The 23445-nt window shown below is 49.3% G+C and overlaps 2 protein-coding genes across 4 annotated transcripts in view; one reads left to right on the top strand and one right to left on the bottom strand.

Moving 5' to 3' along the window:
* Psmb7 (proteasome subunit beta 7) overlaps nt 1-8476 on the top strand; it is a 62153-nt gene extending 53677 nt beyond the window's left edge. Inside the window, exons 7-8 of the mRNA XM_005345952.2 lie at nt 5748-5899; nt 8218-8476. Coding sequence (XP_005346009.1) covers nt 5748-5899; nt 8218-8329 — 264 coding nt within the window. The 3' untranslated portion in view covers nt 8330-8476. The remainder of the gene's footprint in view (nt 1-5747; nt 5900-8217) is intronic.
* Nucleotides 8477-8624: 148 nt separating this feature from the next.
* The window catches only part of Nek6 (NIMA related kinase 6), a 33948-nt gene continuing 19127 nt past the window's right edge, over nt 8625-23445 (bottom strand). The window contains exons 7-9 of one of the 3 annotated variants that reach the window (XM_005345951.3): nt 19296-19390; nt 13558-13671; nt 8625-11153 (exon numbers count right to left, since the gene is read on the bottom strand). In XM_005345951.3, coding sequence (XP_005346008.1) covers nt 11043-11153; nt 13558-13671; nt 19296-19390 — 320 coding nt within the window. In that variant the 3' untranslated portion in view covers nt 8625-11042. The other 2 variants (XM_026777103.1, XM_026777105.1) reach the window with 2 other exon arrangements.

Raw genomic sequence — 23445 nt, 5'->3', positions numbered from 1 at the left:
ATCTAGCTATTTAACAGAAGGTATTTTCCTACAAAGAATCAATTTAGTTTCTTTTTAAATTCTAAAATTTTTAGTTACAAATGTATTGTTTCAAATGACTGCCATATACGTGCATTTTTACATTTCAAATAAATAGTATGTTAGGCTCTTAGTCAAATATATACTTAATATTTTCCTTGCTCCTGGCCTAAGTATGCTCGGTATGCATAGCCATAACTGTCAGGTTGCACAGGGTTTCTTTAAAGAGGATTAATTTGAAGCTGAACAGTGCAGGGTGCCCATTGGCTGGCACATCTAAGATCACTTTAGTGAGAAGAGGAATTGGATTGTAACTGTATGTGGGATAATGTGGAGAAGTTTCTCTGCAGTACTATTTGGACCCACACTGTAGCGGATGCAGAGGTAATCTATCAGTTTGTGAGTGTCTACAAAACACAACTCTCTAGATAACAGGTTTCAAGTAAAGATTTAATACAGTCTCCATCTCCTATGATATTGCAGTGACAGTTTAAAACTCATTCTCTAAATCTCAGCAGACTTTATAGCTAGCAGTGGGCCAATATAAAGTTTAATAGCGTTACAACACATAAATCATCTTTTAAAGATGCTACTAGTAGCTCCAATATTAAATGCAGACAATCGCCTGTGGTATAAATAATTTATCAAACACCGTTTCAGATTAGCCTTCCATGCTGAGTTATTTATTTTAGCCTTTTCTGTACGATTCCTAAGGCACTTTTTGAAAGATCCATTACTGGTCAGTTTAATGAACTTGGGGGTCTGTTTTGTCCCCTCAAGCACTTGGGTACAGCTGTGGTGACCATTACATGGCCGACGTGGACCTCTTTGTGCCTTTTACAAGTGCTGCCCATTTGTCATGTAGCGGTAAATGGAGCTGCACATTGGAGTCCAGGGACACATTGTGTGGTGCAGTGATGGAGACAAACAGATAGCTCTATAAAGTGCTGCTTGTCACAGCTGACGTGGAGCGCAGTACATCACTCTTACTGTGATCTCATTTAAGGAGCAGGGTGGCCCGCGGGACTGATACTCCCAGTTAGTTTGGTCTTTGTAGCCATAAAGAAGGAAGTGCTCCTTTTATATTCTCTGAACTTTTAGGGAGTGTGCTTCGCTTGTTTTAATTATTACAGGAATTTCTCCATGGCACTGGGTGAAGGTTTGTCAGCAGATTTGACTGGTCCGCCTTTCTCTGGCTGAGAGGTGGCCGCGTCTTTTCAGGAGCCCTCTGGCTTGTTTTATTAAGTATGTTACCAGCCGTTAAGCATTTGCCATGCGCCAGTCACTATAGTAGTTGCTTTCTGTGCTTGATTTCTAGTTTTTGCAGCAAACCTGTGAGGTAGAATGTATTATATTAGGGAGGAGAAGAGCGATCTCAGAGAGGTGGCTACTGTCCCTAGCTACACAGCAGGATGTAGGAGTCTGAAGATAGAATTCTGTCTGTCTTGAGCCTGAGACCCTCCAATGATTTGTTTGTTTGTTTATTTATTTGTCGGCAGGGTCATGGTCTTCTGTATGTGTTTTTAAGCTGCTCTTTTATGCTGGAGGGCTCTTTTTCCTGTAGCTGGGATGTGTCCTGTGGGTCTAACACTGAAGTTCCCTTGAGATAAACAATGTAAATCCATGAGCAGCTGGCTGGTTGGAGGAAGATGCTGCACAGCAGGAAGAGAATACAGCACCTGGGCCTGGGCAGCTGGGGATACAGGGTCTGCATGACTGGGTCAGAGCCCCTCTGCAGCACCTGTCCCAGGCAGATGTTGCTCAAGACCCAGATCACCTCAAAGCTTCCAGAAAAGGGAGGTAGGTGCAGAGTCCTAGAAAGATTGACTCCTAGAGAAAGAAACAATATTTCTTGAATGTTCTGTGTGCCAAAGGTGATAAAACGAGGTGTTTTCTCCACCTCTTAGGATTTTCTTGATAGTTGCCCAAAACATCAATAGCACATGTTAAATACAAAAGTTATTTAGCTGCAAAATTTTACTATAAGGAAAAAAATATATAAATTTACTAGTGCTATAGGTATATCTGTGCCTAGAAGTCCAAGTCAGTATTTGACATATAAAGCAGGTTCTCAAGTTACTAGGTCTCTGGAAATACTTCTTTTTTTTTTTTTGGTTTTTTGAGACAGGGTTTCTCTGTGGCTTTGGAGCCTGTCCTGGAACTAGCTCTGTAGACCAGGCTGGTCTCAAACTCAGAGATCCGCCTGCCTCTGCCTCCCGAGTGCTGGGATTAAAGGCATGCGCCACCACCGCCCAGCCAGGAAATACTTCTTGAAGAGACTGTGTAAGCAATGGGTAGGCGGTAGTCACTTTTAGCCTCCTGGTGTTTTGAGGGAGTTTGGTGGTTAGGAGAAGGACATGAAATAAAACCTTCATCTTGATTTTGATTCCTGGCATGAGATTGTAGGAACATTACTTCAGCACTGTGGAAAACAGAGAGGCCCTTGTCAGGCAGGCAGTCTATGGGATTGTGGGAAGCACAAGGTCCTCCACTCCACAATAGAGGTGACTGCCGAGGACCTGATACTTGGACCACACAGAAATTGGCAGCCACTGTTCTTAAACTTAACCCAGGTATCGAGGCTCATAGTGACAGGGAGTGACACAGCTTTGGTGTCCCTGATTTGCGAAGAGCCCAGAGCCCAAGAAAGGTTATTTGTTAGCTAATATGACTTGTGGCTACTACAAATCTGTTTTACTATTTACTGTTTACTGCTAGCTGTGTTACCATGGGGCTCCCTCTCAGCCATACTTAGTATGAGCCTCAGAAGGTGTTTGGGGGCTGGAGTGAAACTGGTTAATGGTTATTCAGGTGCCTGACTCAGTTTATAACATATGGGTGTGGGTGTGTCTGTGTGTGTCAGAGACAGACAGACAGACAGACAAACACGGAAGCTGGAGTTCCTCAAATAATCATCTCCCCTAGAATTGGCGAAGAAGCTTTACATGTTTCCCCAATTTTTAAAAGCCTTTACACTTGACTATATAATGATGATTTTTACAATTGAACCAAATTATACATAATACAGTCAAGTTTTTGAACTTTTTTGAAATGTGCTTTTACCAGCAAACTGCTTCCATTTCCAAATTTTGCAAAAACGGAGAATCACCTGCACTTGACGCAGGTGCTCCAGTTGAATGGAGACAGGCATGCGTAACGCAATTCATGTTTCCACGCCCTCTACATCATCCTCCCTTGGGAACTAAAGGTCTGCAGTGCTAAGTGCTGCCTATTGGGTTTTTTTGTTTCTTTGTTTTGTTTTTCTGTTGTTGTTGGGTTTTTTTTTTCTTTTCCTCCCTGTCCCATGTGCCCTGCTCAGAGCACCAGCAACAGAGATGAGAACAGACAAAGAGAGGCAATGGTTAAGTGGAGAAAAGAGAAGGGGGAGAAGGGATGGCAGCCTTGAGCAGGGGAGCAAGCAGGGCTCTCCCAGCATGCGTGCACATGCACATCTAAGGTTGGTTAATATGCAAAGTGAGTTGGAATGAGGTTGCATTTGTTAAGCGGATGGTTAGGTTTTGCTGTCTATGTGGGAGCAGTCTCCACTACCATCTGCTCTGCCACTTTTCCTGGTTTCTGGTAAGGCTTCTGTGTTCCTGATTAGGTAGGTGGTCAGTCCTGTGGGGTGAATTCTTACAGCACTGTGCACATGCACATAAGAATAACTTGCTTTACTGCCCTCACGAATGTGTCTGGCTGCTGGTTTTGTAAGGATCCCTTCCACTCTTGCAGAGTTCCTTTCCTCCTCTGGGTCTGTAGAGGGCACTCCTGTCACTAGTATTCCAGCCTGGCTCGGATTCTCTCACAACGTAAAACCTTGAATTTATTTGTCCATCAAGATTCTTAGGCCAGATTTGGGGCATTTGGTGCATGGGAGTTAGAGCTGGAGGTTGTTTACTGAGATGTGTGCATTTTGCTTGGCTCGCATGTCTATACCCTGTGCCAGATGAAGCACATAGAAAAGGCTGGCTCGTTCTCTCCTTGCTGCATAAAGGATTTCTATCGTGCTGCCTTGCACTGCACCAGTTTCCTGGGTGCCTTTGTTTACAGGCTGCCTTCTGCTCTCCCTGAAACTTCACGGAGGCAGCCATTATTGTCACTCTTTGACCCTTGTCATACCCTGGAGCAGTCACATGGGTCTGAGGCTCCCAGTGAACTTCTAAAATCCCAAGAGGGTGAGGTTCTGGGACCTCTGTGGCTCTGGTGTCTCACTTGGCATATGATGGCTCTTGACTGAAAATGTTAATGAACTTTTGGGAGAAGCAGCAAGTCACTTCAGTGAACTTGTAGGTTCATAGAGGGTAGAGACAAATTCTTCAGGAGCAAGTAGTCTTAATGTGTCACTCCCCGGAACTACAATTGTGCTTTGGTATCAGCTTGTCTCAGACCCACAGTGCTGACTTTCTCCATTATGTTACCAGGAAGTTGGCTTTGTTAGCTAGTAGTTTTTGTGTTTTTCTGAGCCTGTTCACCTTTCTCCTTTATTTTATAAACTGCTGCTTTGTCTTCCCCATCCGTGGGGGGAGGATTCTCTCCTGGAGTCACTGTTAAGATACTTTGATCAGGGCTGGAGAGATGGCTCAGTGGTTAAGAGCATTGCCTGCTCTTCCAAAGGTCCTGAGTTCAATTCCCGGCAACCACATGGTGGCTCACAACCATCTGTAAAGAGGTCTGGTGCCCTCTTCCTGCTTGCAGGCATACACACAGGCAGAATATTGTATACATAATAAATAAATAAAATAAATATTTTAAAAAAAGATACTTTGATCATTTAGCAAACTAAGCCCATGAGTCAAATCCAGCCTGACACCTGGATTAATAAAGTTTTATTGGGACACATAATCACCCTGCTTATGCATGGTCTTTGGCTGTTTTGTGCTAGGTGGTTGTATTGCGAGGTTATAACAGACAACAAGCATGCCCAGGAACCTAAAATATTTACTGCCCGGCCCTTATGAAGATGTCTTAGGGTTTCTGTTGCTGTGAAGAGACATCATGACCATGGCAACTTTTATAAAGGCAAACATTTAATTGAGGCTTCCTTACAGTTTCAGAAGTTTAGCCCATTATCTTCATGGTGGGAAGCATGGTGGTTTGCAGTCAGATGTGCTGGAGAAGGAGCTGAGGGTTCTACATCTTGATGCACAGGCAACAGGTGAACTGTGTGTACCACACTGAGTTTATCTTGAGCAAGGAGACCTCAAAGCCCACCCCACAGTGACACACTTCCTCTAACAAAGCCACACCTTCTAATAGTGCCATTTCCTCTGGGCAGCACAGAACAGCTCACTGAGTCTTTAAATGGTGGGTGCTGACGGCATATGATGGGAGACACCGTGTGAGGAAGGGGCTCGGGCATGAAGGGATGAAAGGCCTGTCCCCCACTTATCACCTACAAAGCTTTAGGCCAGTTCTCTTTTGAAATACGGGTGTTGAGGCCCAGGCGGTGGTGGCACACAACTTTAATCCCAGCACTTGGGAGGCAGAGGCAGGCGGATCGCTGTGAGTTTGAGACGAGTTCCAGAACTGGCTCCAAAGCAACAGAGAAACCCTGTCTCGAAAAACAAACAAAAAAAGAAAAGAAAGAAAAATGGGTGTTGAAAACGTCATAGTTTTAGGGAAATTTTAAACAGTACCACAAGCCCATGTATGAAGCATCCTGTGTGTTTCTGAGCAGGCCACCATTCTCCATGAGCACAAATCATCTTGGCTGCCCTTTGCTTTCTTAGGAGGAAGAAGCTAAGAAGTTGGTGAGTGAGGCTATCGCAGCTGGCATCTTTAATGACTTGGGATCTGGAAGCAACATTGATCTGTGTGTCATCAGTAAGAGCAAGCTGGACTTTCTGCGACCCTACTCGGTGCCCAATAAGAAGGGGACCAGGTAAGTGAAGGACATGGCATTTTCCTTGCGTCCTGTTACCTTTGGAATCTCCTTGTCATCTGGATTGGGTTTTCTGGATTCTTTACCACACTGAGAAAAGCCTGAGTTCTAAAGCAGCTTATACAGCAGGTCTTGAGTCCAGGCTGCTAGTTTATGATCACAGGCTGTGTGGAGAAGTGTCTTCATCTACTGTGTATTGACAGGAGAGAGCTTCAGGCTGAAAGCTGGGACAGAGGTCTCTCCTCTTTCCTCCCTCCCCTCATGTTTTCTTCAGCATCTTAAGCCAGGAATGGCATCTTGTGAGGCGTTTGTGTTTCATGGTTGCCAGTCCACAAACTTTTATGCAAGCTGGCCCAAGATATCCTAAAGGTTCTAATCCAGTGGCTAGCAGCCTCTGAATTGTGGCCATGGTCATCATCTGTTGTTCATGCTGAAGGGAGTTGTGCAACTGAACCTGTGGCCTGTGCTCTCTGGATGCTTCACCTCAGTGGTACAAACCAGGATCCAAGCTGTGAGGTGATGTTTTAGGTCCAAAAGGCCTGGGACCTGGTGTCTGCATTTACCTGTAGCTCGTTGATTGACAGTTCTTATAGGTGTTCAGCTGCTTGAGCACTCTGGGTTCCGAGTTCTGTGTTTAGCCACAGTCATCTAAGTCAGTGAGCAGTAACTGGGCCTGGGCTCTGGTTAGTAGCGCAGACCCCTGCAAGGCTTCTACACCCACTGAGGATCCCTAGCTCTAGATTGACAAGGAAAGTGCCAGTAGCTCTTTGTCGTTGGCTGCTATCGGCATTGTGGAAGCTTAGTGTCAGACAGCTCTGGAGTGGGTTAAGGGGTGGCTGCTGGTTGGGATGGTGGCTGTGGGTATCAGTCCTGTATTTGAAATGATAAAGCTAGGCTAGTGTGATCCCAGCTCCTCAGATCTTGAGTGAAATGGGAAGGAAGCTGCCTCTAATATACAGGGATGGTTTAGGAGACCAGCTTCCACTGAAGGATGCTTATCCTTTGGGAAGAGAACTGGGGAGTGGTCTGCTCCATGTGGATTGAATAATCAGTTCCCTAGGTAGAGAATTCTAAAAGCCACCTTTGAAAACTGGGCATGATTGCAAAAGGAACCTTTGTGCTAAAGGTAGCAGTGTGGAGCCAGGGATGTGGTTTTGTGGCAGAACATGTGCCTAGAATGTGTGAGGCTCCAAATTCCATCCTAGCCTTCGTGTGGGTTTAGACCCAGCGATGTGGTGAGGAGGCTGGTAGGGTGACGAGGAAGGGGCTAAGCACAGGCAGGTGAGCAGTAATCTGCTCTGGGGCAGCACCAGAATCTTCACACACTTCAGAATCCCACTCTCCTCTGGACTGATGACTGTAAGAATGCTCCCTAGATAACCCTCCCCAGTACGGGCAAGAGGTGAGGGCAAAGGCTTGCCAGCTGCTCCATGCGTTTAGCCACTATGAACCTGGCTCTTGCCCTGTATGCTGCTAAGGCCGACAGCCTAACCCAAAAGGTATGGGGCTCTCATGTCCACTCCCCCTAAAGACAGGGTAAAGGTCAGATGAGTCAGCCTCTTGGGCCACTGGGACTTTGGTCTCAAGGCAACACTTAACTGCCAGTAGCTCAGCCGGTACACACCAAGAGATAGCTTTAAACCTTAAGGGAACAAGGACAAATGTGTTTTGAAAAAGTACCTCCTCCTAAAGTCCACCTACCTGAGCATCAGGTACTCTTTCTTTCTGCCCCCTACCCCTGGCCCAAGTGCCTGTTTGAATGGAGAATTTCCTAGGAGTATCTGATCAGAGTACAGCTCCCATTGGTGGGTACCAGCTTACTGAAACTGTCATCCCAGCATGAGAAGTTGTTGTACTGTATTTGGCAGCATCAGGATTCTGGAGAGGTAGGAGATCACATGTGGATCAGGGTGCGCACTTGGCTCAGAGACCTGCCCCAAGGACAGTTGGCCTTGTGTGTTCTGAAGTGATGTCTGGACTATGTTAGTTGTATTGCTGGTGCTTCTAGAGTTGTGGGGCAGAAGGCCATATTGTGTCACCCACATTGCTACATGGAAGGGCATAAGTTTTAAGGAAGTGACAGCCTGAAGTCAAATGACCAAATACTTCCCATCATGTACTGAGGATGGTGGAGTGTTGAAGGAAAATGGAAAATCAGTACTTTTGTATTATCTCTTAAGTGTTAACACATACCCTTCAAAGTGCCCCATTTTGTAGCATTTGGCAGTTGACTCTCTGAAGCCCCAGGACTCCAGTCAAGCCTGTTGCTGTCTGGGCAGTGTCTGTCTTGGCCTAACTGCTTTTGTTTCTCTCATCAGGTTTGGCCGGTACAGGTGTGAGAAAGGCACTACAGCTGTCCTCACTGAGAAAGTCACCACTCTGGAGATCGAGGTGCTAGAAGAGACTGTCCAGACCATGGACACTTCGTGAATGGTGCTGGGGGTGGTTGGTTATGTCTTTGAGTAACTGGGGTGCACCACGCCCCAACACATACATTCGGCTACTGCTTGCCGAGTGAGGCTCAATTAAAAAAAGACAAAACCCAGTGAGTGCTGGACTATGGGTCTGGGCTCTGCTGACCTGACTCTCCTGTGTCCTGAGTTCCAGTGTGTGTCCGTGGTGTGGCCTGAAACCAGAATGAGTTCCTTTGGCTCTCCGAGTGACTGGCTATGACCCAGGCCTGTGCTTGCTTACTTCGTTTTCACTTAGAGGCAGCCCCAGGCGTCTGTCCTTCCTAACAGGGTGATTCAGTTCAGTATCTAGCAGCCTGCATTTCAGGTGGAAAGCAGTGAGGGAGTTTTGGGCTGTGGCATGACCCAGTGGACAGCTTGCCTTGCATGCACAAGACCCTGGTATCCTACCCTGCCTTCCACATAGACACACGAGACAGACACCTTCAGTTTGAGGTCGTGGACTATGCATGCTCAGGTCCAGAGAAAGGCAGCTGTGTGAAACGGGTGAGCTGCACTCTGGCCATTCTCATAACAATCAAAGCAGTGCTTGGGGTTTGTTGTTTATGGTAATTAGGACATAGCTTTGTACTGCTCTCTGGATGATGATTGGTGGAGACTCTGGACATCAGAGGCCATTTTATTGGCCAGATGAGATGGTTCTCTTGGTTTGGGCAGTGGATGGACAACTGAAATTAAGAGGCTAATTGTGCGAGGGACACAAGAACAGCCTCTGAGAGCAGACACGGTGCTTACCAAGAGTCAGGAAAACTTTGAGGAGTCAGTGCTGGGCAGGAGACAGCCACTCTGGTCCTCCCAGAGCATGTACTGTGGGGCGCTCCACAGAGCCCGCTTCCCTTGTTGGAAACTGCTGGAGCCAGCTTGAGTGAGTACAGTGGGTTTATTTATTGAGGGAGGCAGCTTGGCTGATGATTCTCAGAATTACTTGGGGAACTTAAAGATATTCTGGTATTCCTTGGACGTCTGGGGACTGGCAAGTTGCTGCTAAAGGTGCCTCAAGAAGTTGTGCTGCTGCTGTGTGCTGGATTTAGTCTGCAGTCCAAGATGACACTGACGTGCTGTTAGGGCCACCCCTGAGCCACTCAGCAGTCACCCCCTTTCCATTTTGTCTAAAGAGCAGAGGCCCTCCTTGGAGTGCAGGCTCTGTGCGGAGAGGGGTGGCCAGCCAGGGACCCTATTTTTGGGAGCTCTGGGTAGTAAGTTCACCTGGCAACGACTTAAACATATGACAAGACACAGCACCACTGGCCTGTCACCAAGCAGGTACTGCTTGAGTACTGTAGTACTACATAGATACATCAATATCAGTTGTTCCTTCCTAAAGCTGCGAGCCTCTAGTACAGCTCCTCACGGTGTGCTGACCCCAGTCATAAAGTTACTTTGTCGCTGCTTCATAACTGTAATTTTGCTACTGTTAGGAATCATAATGTAAATATTTTGGAATATAGAGGTTTGAGAACCACTGGCATAGTAGAACAAAATAATTCAGACTGTTTCTTCCAGCACTTAAGTTTCCTTAAATTCACATTTATAAGTTAGTCTTCACAGTTAATCCTATTGAGAACAAAAAGTAAATGAACATATTTCTGCTTTTCCTGCACTTAATACAGTTGTATTTTTAATTCTTGACTCTCATGGTCACGGACTTGAGTTTTCTGAAAGAGTGACAGGCTGCATTTTTGGATCACCTGCCACTGCTGGCTGATTTGCATATCTCTCTCTCTCCTCTCTCTCCTCTCTCTCTCTCTCTTTTTGAGATAGGGTCTTATGTAGTCCAGTCCAATCTCAAACTTCCCCCTAACCCTCCTGCCTCTGCCTCCCAAGTGCTGGGATAACAAACCTAGGCTGCCTTGCCTAAGTAATATCTTTTGTTTAAGACCCTGTCAGTCACCTGGAAGATAGATGACCTCATTAATCCTTTTTGCAGATGAGGAAATGAAGGCTCAGAAAGGCCAACAAACTTGCCCAAGTCACACTAGGAAGATACAGAACCAGAATTTGTAAAGCGCAGTGTGAGGGCAAAGCTCTTGGATTTTTCTTGATCTCTTCCCATGGATAGATAATGCTGCACACTTATCCTTCAGTGAGCCACAGCATTCCAGGAGGCCATGGTACATGGCAGGGACGCCATGCCTCTCAATGTCTGATGCTGGGTGTTCCTCACTGTCACTCACCAGTTATAAAATGCAGAGAAGGTATTAGGGAAATCTCTACTCTAAACCATTATTTCCATTTCCCTTACAAGAGAGTAAATGAAGCACTCAGCCGGGTTGTGTGAAAGGTACTAAGAACTAAAAACAACTGTGGTGACCATTTTTGCAAAGGCTCACCCACACCCTTACCCTGTTCCCTGCAAGCCTCCTGACACTGTGGGCCTGCACAGGTCTGAAAGGACCAGGCAGAGGTTCACATTGCAGTTGGCACAAGGGGCTTCAGTGACTACCTAAGCCCCTTCCCCCACTAATAGCCCAGCTCAGATTGTCTGCAACAGTTCAAAAAAAGGACTTTGGAGTTTGACCATAACCCAGCTGCTTTCAGCTCACTGGCTGAGGCAGCCACCTTTGGGAGCCTGCTGAGCCCTCTGGTCTTGGCTTTGGGAACTTCCAGGTGCCACTCGGGGAGACAACTCAAGTAAGACAAGTGGTGGATGGCTTTGATGAGGCATGCTGCATTCAGGTGCTTGATGTCCAGACATGCATCTGCCTAGCCACCTGGTGCACATATCCAATGTCAGGTCGGTGGTTGGGGTCAGGGTAGATGCACATACTGACCAGCTCCCGAAGCTAAAAGGAAAGAGCAGTTCTGTTAGTTAAACCTACATCCACATGTTTTGCCACATGGCACCTCAGATGGCACTGTTGTCCCCTTTCAAGTGAAGAATGCTTTGTAGGATAAGGTATGATCACACAGCTTTTGGGGAGGCTATGCCCATGCATGCCTAGGCCTGTCTGGTTCCAGAGGTGATGCTTTGAGACCCTGAGAGTTGTTACCCTCAAATAATCATCATTTTCCAGCTGTGCACACCTTTGTGCAGATTCATGAGTATGAGCACTCTGCACATGTGTGTCTGCTGTCAGTCACACAAAGCCTAAACCAGAGAAAACTCAAGGAAAGGGCTTATTGATCATAATAAATGCATTAACATGCAGCAAGGCTGCAGTCTGAACACCCCCTGGCCTCTTCATTGTGCTCATGAAAGACACGCTTTTAATTATCCAGACACTGAAGGCTTTGCCCGCCAGGGTGGGGGAGGGGTGCCTTAAGCCTCTTATCCCTCTCATTCTGATAGCCAGAATGCTAGTCATTTTAATGGTAATTAAAATAATGACCTTAAAAAGCCTGGGTCTTAAATGTGCTACACTGGGCAGGCTGCAAAGTTTTCCATCTCAGTGCCTGCTGCTGGGGGTGCTGGTGGTCACCAGCAAAAGTAGATGGAGGGAGGGAGGTCCTGGACTAAAGAGCTCTAGGACCTCAGGAAGACAGAGCCCCGGGAAGGCTCAGGGATGTTGCAGAGACACTGGGCTAGGACACCTCAGGTTAGGGGCTAGGACTGTGCTTCCTCACTGAGCTGGCTTAACTGGCCTATAGAACCACATTATGTGCTTCCCTCCTTTGCCTGGCATTTTGTGATCCCACAGCCGGAATCCAGGAGCAGTTGAAGGTGGTGTCCAAGGTCATCTACAAACAGTGCTTTCTAAAGCTGCTCTGGAAGGGAACCATGGCCAACCCATCAGGTAAAAATACAAAAACCACATCAAGATGAAGTCTGCCCTGCAACCACTTAGAAGCAGACTACAGTTAACAGTCATAAGGAGAAACAACAAAAATGACAAGATACCTCAATATAAAGCTTTAAACGTGGGGTGTATTTAGGGATACACTGTGCTAAGTAACAGGATTTGCAGCTGCTCCTGCCGTGGGCATGTGCTGGTAAGACAGAATGGCTGCCCGAGGAGATAGAGCTAAGGGCAGCTGAAGTGGAGTGTATGATGCCCACTGGCAGACTGGCACAGGAGCAAAGAACTGATTGGAACTAAGTCACATGTCTTGTAGAGCAGAAGTTCTAGTTTAAACAAGGAAAGGAACAACGAATTTTGTGGAGAATGCAATCTGTTCTTCCTTTCCGGCTAGCCTGTTCTCCAGAAGACAGATACTGTCACCAGAGGGGCTAGTGGGAACTCAAGCCACTGGAGCAGAAAGACTCCAGACTGCCACACTTCAGGGGTGGCCACTGAACAGGTGAGAGCCAGTGGACTTGGAGGCTGGCTTGGAGCTTCCATGCAGAAGGAGTTCCTTGTAAAGCCTCAGCTCATCTGATGATGGGCTGTCCTTAGGGCAGTGGTTCTCAACCTTCCTAATGCTGCGACCTTTAATACAGGTCCTCATGTTATGGTGACCCTCATCTAACATTTTTGTTGCTATTTCATAACTAATTTTGTTACTGTTATAAATTGTAATATAAATATGTTTTCCAGTGTTCTTAGGTGGCCCTGTGAAAAGGTCCTTTGGCCGCCAAAGGTTGAGAACACTGTCTTAGTGGAAACATAGTGAGGGAAGGGTTATACTTATGAACCATTATCATGAGGCAGTGGCCTTGTGTTCTGTAGAGTGGACCTGGGAAGACCTTAGACTCTCAACGGACATAACAAATGATGTTTAGTAATATTTACATGAAGCTGTTACCTCCAATAGCTCCTTTTGACGGTGGTGGTAGATGCTAGCTTAGCTCTACTAAACATGACACATGATTAATCCTTATCGTGAACCGGGACAGGAGATTCTAGTTTTGTTTCTATTTTATAGACGAGGAAAACCAGCCTCTAAGGGCAGTGAAGGGAGCATACAGACCTGTCAGGAGTGTGCCAGGAGACCTGAAAGTTGCCCCTCATAGTTTACTCACAAGGAAGATATAATTTAACCCATCTATAAAATGATGAATCTGAGGATGACTTCATACAATCAGTAACTGTCCAGAGTCCCTGCACCCTGCATAAAATGTGAAAGTTAAAAACCTCCAGAGTTAACAGGCCTGTTACATGGAGCAAGAGACCAACCAGCTAGCCTGGGGTGCCCATCTCCCATCTCCCTCGTAATCATGCCCCTAGCCTGGCATCAGCTCCTAGCTGAGCTGTTCCTATAAGCCTCAGGAACGTCAGCACCATTCCATCTGGACCCCAGCTTGCTCACCTTCTCAGAGTAGTGTTCCCCTGGGAGAGGTGGGTAGTCACACTGCTCAATCTTCTGGCAGAGGGAGAAGAGATTCATCTTATCTCCATAGAAGGGGCTCTGGAGAGCTGCCATCTGCCAGGGAAGGGATATAGACGATCAACCATCAGCCTCAAGGTCTAAAGGATTTTAGAAGCCAGAGGGACCACTGGTTGGTCCCCAGTGCAGTGAGTGTCCTGTGGGCTTCTCCCTGCAGCCTAAGGAGCTGGGATTGCAATAAGGAAGTGCTGTTGAGTCCTGAGGTCATGTCCCCCAGCTCACTAGTTTCCCTTCTCCCAAGGACTGATTGACAAGAATGGAGACTCTGCCCCCTAGGCTGTGTATGGGCCCAACAGGTTCTCATTATTGTCTTTCTTTGTGTGTGTGTGTGTGGTGCAGGGGACAGTCAGCTTCTGGTGTTACCTTTTCTTTAAGACGGCGTTTGACATGACACTTGTCAATGAGTGGTATGCCAAGCTATCTCAGAGATCAGCCCGTCCCCACCTCCCCGGTACACATGCCCAGCACACAGCTTTTGCAGAGTGCTGAATCTTTATGCACATAAGGCAAGTACTTTACAGCTAAGCTCCTTCCTTGCCCATTTCTGTTCAGGCTGACTTGGATTTATGGAAATCCTCCTGCCTCATACTCTTGGGTACTTGGGTTACAGGCAAGTCAGGTATGGTAATACCTGACTCGGACTGACATATCTAAAGAGTGGTGGGAACATGTCTGCCTGAAAGATACCTTCAATGAAAGGTCATGCATGAAGGGCTAATGCTCTTGGGACAGATGTGGGGAGGGGGAGCTGGAATCACTTCCTTCACTGCTGTCTGCAGGCTAGTGCCCTTTCCCTCAGGGACACTCCAGGGTGGAGAGACACTGGGCTCTGCAGTTGGCTGTCTGGCCCCACTAAGTTGGAAGCCCCAACCTACATGGTGTGGCAAGGTTCAGACACCGCCCTGGGCACCTTGAAGAGAGGCAGGCAGATGGGCACTGGGGAATGACAGGACTGCTGGACAGTGGCCCTGCTGTGTTCTCACCCAGGAGAGAAGGTTCATGCCTCACTCTTCCTGAAGTAGCCAGATTCCCCACCCACCTGTTTGAGGCCTTCAGACACCTGGGGAAAGCCTCAGAGATGCTAGCCTGGCACCTGAGGGCCCTATCTGCTGATAAATCCATAATGGCGTTCAAGTGCTTCCTCTCATTTCATGTTGCCTTCTGCCAAAAGACAGCCTAGACCTTCCTGCTAGTGAAGGGTCATTCACTGGGTAAGGTAATCAGGCCCCACCCAGTCCAGGTCCCGCTGCAGAGTTCCGGCATACCTTAGGAGTCCTCTGGGGACTGGGTCAAAGTTCCAGGTTAGGTCAGGAGGGAACCCAGGGAAGGTGTGTGACTGTCAGGTTTGCCCCCACCCTCTGCTCACAGCCTGGTTCCAAGAACAGCTCGCCATCTTCAGAAAGGGCCAGTGGGTCCACAGATGGCTTCAAAAGTAGGGGACCTTGGTTTAGGGTTTGATGCAGGAATCTTAACCTGGGCTAGGCAAAACAAGCAGATAAGTATGGAGGTTTGTGGGACTGTTGATCTTGGGGTCCTCATGGTGGAGGGAACACAACTGGCCCATGAGCCCCACTTCACAGTGAGGCTGCAGTGACCTCTGTACCAGGCAGGCAGGGAGTGGCAAGTATACAGAGGCCTCACCCACACCCAGGAGCTGGTTTTGCCACAAGGCCTGCAAAATGGGCGATGTGCCTTCAAAAATGGAAACGGGAGCCTGGTGCCAGCGATTACTGGGACTTCAGAAGGACATCTGCTGCCACAGTAGAGCAACTGAGGCTCCTCGGTAGCCCTCAGAGTCACTGCTGTAGGATCCAGATGAGTGTCCTGGCTTGTGGGTAGGCAAGGTGTTGGGTGTCAGTCCCGCTAATGCTGACCCAGTGATTCTTATGTGTTTAGGCACTAAGTCAGGGTTTAGAACAGCCTGCTTGACTGGGAACCCATCAAAAGCCATGCCTGGGTTTGGTGCACACCAAGACTGGGCTGCCTCTGCCTCTGCCTCTGAGGAGAGGTAACAAAGACTTGGGCAGGGGACAGGAGCAGAGGGAGCCAGCTGTCATCCTCCACCCTTCCACTGGAGAGACCGACTGCCCTTCAACAGGCCAATCTGATGGGATTTTCACAAACCTGGCCCTTTGGAAGTTCAAATGGCCCAGAAAATTGGAGAAAGGGGTGGCCATTATCTGTTCCTTCTCCACCCCAGCATCTTCCCCTCACCACTCCAGAAAGTACCTCTGCACAGGCTCTGCAAGGGAGCTTTCCTGCCACCAGGGCATCTCCAGCCTCAACTGCAGCTTCTCTCAGAAGCCATGTCTGAACTACTTAGCACCCAGTGAGGCCCTGGACCCGCCATTCTGATAGACCGTGATAAGGCTGTAAAGGAACTTGAGGGCCTGCTGGCGATGTGGGGGTTATAGCAATTACCCAGGATGGCAAGATGTACTCAGACCAGTAGCCAGCCGGCTCCTCGCAGACTGGAGCAAAGGACTTGCTGTTGGGGACACAGATACTGGCTACTTCCAGACCACCAGAGTCATGCTCTCTTCACAGTGAGTCACATGCCTGACTTGCCCTCCCCGGGGCTTTGGATGTGACACAACCCAGTAATGGTAAGGTGTGTGTGTGTGTGTGTGTGTGTGTCTCAAAGAACCTAGGATGTGGAGGGAGACGGAGACGAGACTTAAGGGCCCCAGATGCTCATGTTATCTGCCACAGGCTTCTCCCAAGCACTGCCTGGAGTGAAGGGTGAGCCAGAGGGGACATGTGACCTGGTTCTTTGAGAGAGGCTTTCCAGACCATTCCACTGGTCAAGCCAGAATTCGAAAGCAGCTTTTTCCAGCCCATGGTCTTGCTGGGTCTGTGTCCTAGGTGGGGCCTTTGAGGTCCTCCTGCCAGAGGCTGGCACCAAGTGAGCCTTCAGCTTTGTGCTCACTTCCCTTCCTCCACAGGAGAACTGACCTCAGCTGCTAAACCTCAGCCAGTGCTTAGAGTCAACAAAGGATGTCTAGGGGGCTGTTTCTGGCCTTGCTCACTTTGAGCCCCAGGTCATGCTGACATGGCATGTGTTCTCTGGGGACCGTGAGAATCCTCAGTGGTCTAAGTGAGTGGGAGGATGGAATTTGTCCCAACTCTTAACCCTGACACCATGGGAGGACACCACAGGTGGCCTCTGGGAGGTGGCAGCCATGACTACAGGACATCTCTTGCCAATTACCCAGCCCCGGGCCCAGATGAGGCCCCTCCTTATCTGCTGGGAAAATAAACACTTCTTTCCCCGTGCACTGCAGGGGTGCAGAGCCGTGTAGCTTCAGCAGCGTCTACTGTCACTGTTGAGGGCTCACCATCAAGGCAGTCAATGCGTGGCCATGGCCTTCCATTCTGTCCTTGTGGGCGAACAGCCTTAGAGGAACTGATTGATTTATTTAGCTTCCCACTGCCTTCTGCATGGCTACAAGGCATGCAGCACTACACTGCCAACAACTAATCAGATGGCTGAACAGAGTCCTGCCACCATGCTGGAAGCCACCTCGTTGAGTATGTGTTTAGGCACCAAGTCAGGATTTAGAACAGCCTGCTTGGCTGGGAACCCATCAAAAGCCATGCCTGGGTTTGGTGCACACCAAGACTGGGCTGCCTCTGCCTCTGAGGAGTGGTAACAAAGACTTGGGCAGGGGACAGGAGCAGAGGGAGCCAGCTGTCATCCTCCACCCTTCCGCTGGCCCTAGGGGATGCAGACGGCTCTCCTCTCAACCAGACTGTTTATGTTTAGAGACACTTGTGACTCCACAGGGACAGGAAGCAGCTTCTGAAAATACACAACACAGGATAGAAAGAAAAGGATAAACCATCTGGATGGGGACAGAATACATGAGTAGGTCAAAGAGGACTCCCTCCATGAGAACTCAAGCTGAGCTATGCTGAGACCTCCTGTTGGCCAAAGCAAAAAGGGAAATGTGTCAAGCTGCCGGGCTTCTAGGAACTAGCAGCAGATGCCAGCTGCTCAGCTCAGCTGGCCAGTGGGCTCCGAGAGGCTTGAGCTTACACACAGGGCCTCATGCACTTTTTGCCACAAGATAGGCAGACTATCCCACTTGGGGCCGCGGGAGCAGATGAGGAAGGAAGGGACTATGGACCATATCCTGTGGGAACTGCTGCTGCTGAGATTTGGACCCTGGATCCTTCTGCCCAGCCTGGGCTCCGGCCAGGCACTGCATCGCTCCCCTAGGAGGCCCAATAGTTGAAAGAAAGTATTTGGGAGTTCCTGAACAGCTGTCCCCTAGCACCTGACAGGCCTGGTCATACTCTTACAGGAGTCTCTGAACCCCAGGCCCTAGTCAGGTGCTTGTTAAATCCCTTCCTGAAATTGAGGCCTCAGAGTCTCAAAAAGACTTGGCCTGCCCCACTGCTAACTGCTCTGGCCTGAATTGCCCACAGGCCTTCCTGATGACACTGGGCTACCTAAGAGGTGATCCACACAACCAATCCACAAGGGCATTTTTTTCTAGCCAAGCATTTAAAATTTAAAATGCATCCCCTTCAGCTAGGGTGCTTCCATCTCCCATTCCCCCGCCAGAGAAAAGGCTGTGTCTGCTCTAACACATCTCAGGTGCCTGGCTCAAAAAGAAAAACACTGAGCTTGGCAGTGGTGGTGCACGCCTTTAATCCCAGCACTCAGGAGGGAGAGGCAGGCAGATCTCTGAGTTTGAGGCCAGCTTGGTCTACAGAGCAAGTTCCAGGACAGGTACCAATGCTACACAGAGAAACCCTGTTTCAAAAACAAAAAACAAAAAAAGACACTAAACCACACTTTATAAAGAGACTGGAATTTTGACCCCAGACTGTCTGTCTGGAACCCAGGAAGCCAAAGAGCTCCACATGGATTAGTGATGGGGCAGTGTAGTGTGTGCCTGCAGCATACTCAGCAGAGTCATGGGACAGTACCCAGAAGCCAAGGAATTAGACTCTTTGGGTGTAGCCTGGGACACTTTCCTGAGTGTCGCTGCTGCAGTCAGTCCCCAGCCATCAGTTTAATAATGAGGATCTTTAGGTTGACCAGTGCTAATCCCAAAGCCCTTACCTGTTTGTCACCCTGCATACATATTAGGGCTCCAAACAGGCGGTGAACTCTTGAGAGTGCCCAGCAGTGGGTCCTAGCAGGCTGGTGGGAGGTGACATCAGATAGCCCAAACTTCACCTGTCTTGGTGGCCTGTGCTCCCCATGGACCCATTCCCAGGACCCCCCTGTGGCTATACTAGGACTCAACAGGCTGGCACCATTGCACAGCTAGGGAAGGGAAAGGTCTGCAGTGAGACCCACATGTTAGGCCTAGAAAAAACACGGGCAAAGCCAGGCGTGACTCCATACCCACTCCAGTGCCTGTGAGGGACCTTTACTGATGAACAATACACAAACATGGCTCCTGAAGAAACCAGAGAAGAGCAGCAGGGATACCCTACTGGTCTGTCCCTTTCTTGGAGCCCACAGTACAGCTTCCTACCAACCACCCTTCCAGCAAGGGTGGCTTGATCACATTACTGAGGCCATGTCTGTGAAGGTGAAGGACAGCTGGGTCAGTGCAGCACCGGTACTGCCCTAAGCTGGTAGGGTGAGCCTGTCCTTCCTGTGCCCCCATGGAATACTAAGCTGTACACAAGAGACTTACCTCATACAACAGACAGCCGAGGGACCAGATGTCTGACTTGAAGTTGTAGCCATTCTCATGGATCCTCTCTGGTGACATGTAGTATGGTGTTCCCACTGCAACACAACAAGGGGCAAGAACAGGGGCTCAGGAGAGGAGATACGGCCTGCCCACTCCTGGGCTAGAGAAGATAGCTGCCCATGTTAACAGAACTTTAAGAGGATCCCCAGGATCCCTCAGATTTAAGAATTGGTTGGGGGTCACCATAGCCAGGGTTCAATATGACTTCACTGCAGAAAAGCAAGTGGCTACTGTCCCTTTAGGTGACAGTTTGTATCTGGCACAGCCCAGAACAAGCTCTCAACAGAAAAGAACTACTGTTCACGTTGACATGAGGGGAAACTGAGGCTCAGGTAGGTGAAGAGTCTTACATAAAGGGGACAATTCATTAAAATGATCAACTTCATGATGCTGAAGCCCTTCATTTCACCAAAGATACCGTTCAGAGCTGATCGGCAAGTTAGGCTGTGGTTCCCAATGATGGTGCTGTTGAGGAGGAAGCTTGTCGGGGGCGTGCGCTGAGAGTTTACAGTCTCACCACTTTCTGCTCATTATGATCTCTCGGCTCCCTGCCTGGCTGTCTGCTGCTGTCCTACTGCTGTGAAGAGACACCACGGCCACACCATCACTAAAGGCAGGAACCTGGAGGCAGGAGCTGACACAGAGGCCATGGAGGGTGCTGCTCACTGGCTTGCTCCCCATCGCTTGCTCTCAGCCTGCTTTCTTACAGAACCCAGAACTACCAGAAGCCCAGGGATGGCTCCACCTCCAATGGACTGGGCCCTTCCACACCAATCACTAGTCAAGAAAATGCCCACAGGCTTGCCTACAGTCCAGTCTTATGGAGGCATTTTCTCAGTCAAGGCTCCCTCCTCTCAGAGGACTCTAGCCTGTGTTAAGTAACACTGCCAGGACACATTTGGTGCCTCCCCAATATGGACTCCCTCTCTGGAACTGTGAGCTAAAACAGGCTTTTTCTTCTGCTCATGGTACTTATCCCAGCAAGAAGAAAGGAACAAATGCAGAGGGACAGAGAAAACCACCTCCAGGTCTATCTGACATGGACCGACACTTAACCAAGACGGTTTGCTCCCCCCAAAGACTACACGCTAACAGTTCACAGCTGATGGCATAATTGGGAGGTGGTAGGATCTTCATGGAGTGGGGTAAAACCTCTGCTTTGCTCCAGACAGGGTATAAACTCTGTCCCGTGGCTCTGAACACCCTGGGCAGGACAGCTCTGGTCCATGGCAGGAGTCACGAGGACATGGGTCTGTTATATAACAGGCTGTGCGTATCTTTTTACTCCTTTGTAGCCTAATGCTACATCTATTCCACAGACAGTGGTCTCAGACATGGTTCCCGTGAATGCGTGTGTCTAACCGTGACTTCATCGTGTTAGCAGCCATCACTCAGACATGGCTGAGAACTGGACATCCTATTTTGTACTCGCTCCATGGTTGTAGTCCGGGGCTGGTGGCTTCTCAATAGAAGAACTGCCAGCTAATATGAGCAGCTGTGACCTCTCACGGTCAAGTGGGACATCAAGAATAAACACCTGTGCACTCCAGTCATGAGAATACAAAAACCAAGCCAATGGCCAGGTGTGAAGTGAACAGGTGTCACAGCCCAACCCTGGGCAGAATCCATAGGTCTTGATCAGCAGTGGGAACCTAGGGACAAGTAGCATTGCATTCCAGGGCCCAGGAGCTACAGCTGGAGGCACCCCTGGCCAGGAGACAGGGTTAGAGCTGTGTCCCAAGCAAGGCTGCCCCATGGCTCTTCCCACTTGTTCTGGGTCCCTTTTATATTTGCTAGGCCCAGGCAGGAGGGTCTCTAGGGTGGGCATCTGCAGGAAGCCTGCAGACTTGTCCAGCACCTTGTGCTGTCTAACTCCTCCCCAAGCTAGTTCTAGCTGCCATCTAGTCTCCTCTGAGCTCTGCTCCACTGTGCTTGTGTACTGGGAAGCTACAGCAAGGCCAGCCACCAGGTTCTCCCTCTGGCTCTAAAGCAGAGCCTGGCTACGGCCTGCAAGCGAGCCAGGGCTGCCAAGGAGAGGCAGGAGAGCTGTGTTCCTCTCCTTACTATTGCTCTTCCACCTCACTGAACCCCCCTCTACATGAAACAGGTTGTCCTTGAACTCACTACCTGCACCCGTCACTACCTTCTGCTGCAGTGTGGGGGCTGGAATCTAGATTCTGCCCATGCTAATGCTCGACCCTTGGGCCACATGTGCAGCCCTTGGCTTTGTGAGACAGCATCTTACTAGGCAACCCAAGCTGACCCTCAACTTAGGATCCTCCTGCCTCTGCTTCCTGTGCTGGGATTATGGATGTGCAGCACCACGCTCAGGGAGGAACTTTTTTCCCAGATGCCTCCTTCAGTTCACCCATCCACCTGTCTGTCTTGTCTACCCACTCATCTGCTACCTGCTCGTCGGAACCCGATCCATCTGTCCCTACACACGCCTTTCCATCTGGTGGTTGGTGGAGCTGTGGCCCGACGCTGGGGGAGAGCTGCCCACCCCAGAGAGTCCAGCAGACAGCTGGTGAGTGCACACAGGCACAGCCACAGGAGGATTCTAGTAAACATGTAACTAGGCCTGGAGTTTGGATGCTTGTCCCTGTCCTGAGCTTCTGGGAGCACACAGCTACAGTTTGAGAGGAGCCCCTGAGCCTTGCTCACCCACCTGCTTCATGTGGGAATGAAATCAGGAGCTACTAGCTGAGGGCAGTTTGCCCATTCTGGAGAGCGGTGTGCCCTCTGGGCTCCTGACCCAGGCTTTCTCATAGGCTCCAGGGTACTGTGCTTTGGAGACAGGATATACAACCTTTACCAGGGGAGTACGAAGCTGAGGAGCATGGCACTTTCTTCAGCTATGCCACTTTACCTGGGTTTTCCAGCCAGGTAATGACAAACAAGGAAACACGATGGAGCATAACACATCACTTGTGAGACAGATAAAACAACAGACTTGCAGCAGGCCACTGAGGGATCTGGCTCCAGATCACAGAGAAGAGTCATTCTGGGGAACCTGGAGAGAAACTGGCAGGAGAGGGTACCTCCCTGGGCAGTGTCCTGTCCCAGAGGAGGACCAACTAGTTTCCCATGTGCAGCAGAGCGCACCCTGCCTGGTCCCAGTCCCTCCTCACAGCAGGAGCCAAGGTCCCAAGCCTAACCTTCCCGAGTCTTCACCCTGGAACCGAGGACTCCAAACCTGGCAGAAACCACATGGACCCCAAAGTGGAAGACTGACTGCCTGAAGAACCCCCACCAACACGCACCCCTGTCCAAACGTACTACCAGGGTTAGAAATGCTTGTTTGAGACGCTAGGCATGAAAAAGACCAGAGCCTGCAAGCTACCCTTCCCCAGGTGGCATCATCCACCAGGTGGGGCTAAAGCCTGGACTCCAGGAAGGATGGCAGGCAGATCTATGCAAACTGCCCCCTAGTGTGACCTGTTCTGGCTACTCTCTGGCCAAAGGCCACAATGCTTCTCTGCCTTGGTTCCTCATCAGTGGAACTGGACAATGCTTAGCAGCTGGTTTTCCCAACTGGACAATGGAAAGTGGGGTTGGAAGAGTGTTTGGTCCTTGGTGAATTCTCACCGATGAGCAAACATCCCTGGGCATGTCTGTCTGTGTGGACCGCAAATCCACATGGCACGCTCTGGTTGTACACAGCAGGGTCCAGTGCATGGCACTCTGCCCTCCTCATCACACGTCCCTGCCCCAGGCAGCTTGGCGGGACCCACCTGTCTCCACACTATGAAGACCACCTGGACAAGGGATGTGTCCTTGCCCATGTGCCAGCAACTAGCGGTATGACCTCACTTCTCTCATCCTCAGCTACCTCAGCAAAATGAGGAGGAAGGTCCTGAGAGTGAGGCCATCTTATAAAAGCAAAATGTTTCTCAAACATTTCTAAAGGCCACCCTCTTCTGACCTGAGTGGACACTGAAGTGCAGGGTGACTGGTGGCTAAGGTAGCTGCAGATTCTGGGTGACACTGGGCTCCTCCAGGCAGAGCTTAGACTCTTGGCCAACACCTGCACACACGTTCCACCCACCCTCTCACCAGCTCATCTCTGCTAATCTGTGGCCCCTTGAAG

The sequence above is a fragment of the Microtus ochrogaster genome, chromosome 4, assembly GCF_000317375.1.
Source record: "Microtus ochrogaster isolate Prairie Vole_2 chromosome 4, MicOch1.0, whole genome shotgun sequence".
Taxonomy (NCBI): domain Eukaryota; kingdom Metazoa; phylum Chordata; class Mammalia; order Rodentia; family Cricetidae; genus Microtus; species Microtus ochrogaster.
The sequence above is the reverse complement of the archived record's forward strand: the minus strand, read 5'-3'. Positions and strand labels throughout refer to the sequence as shown.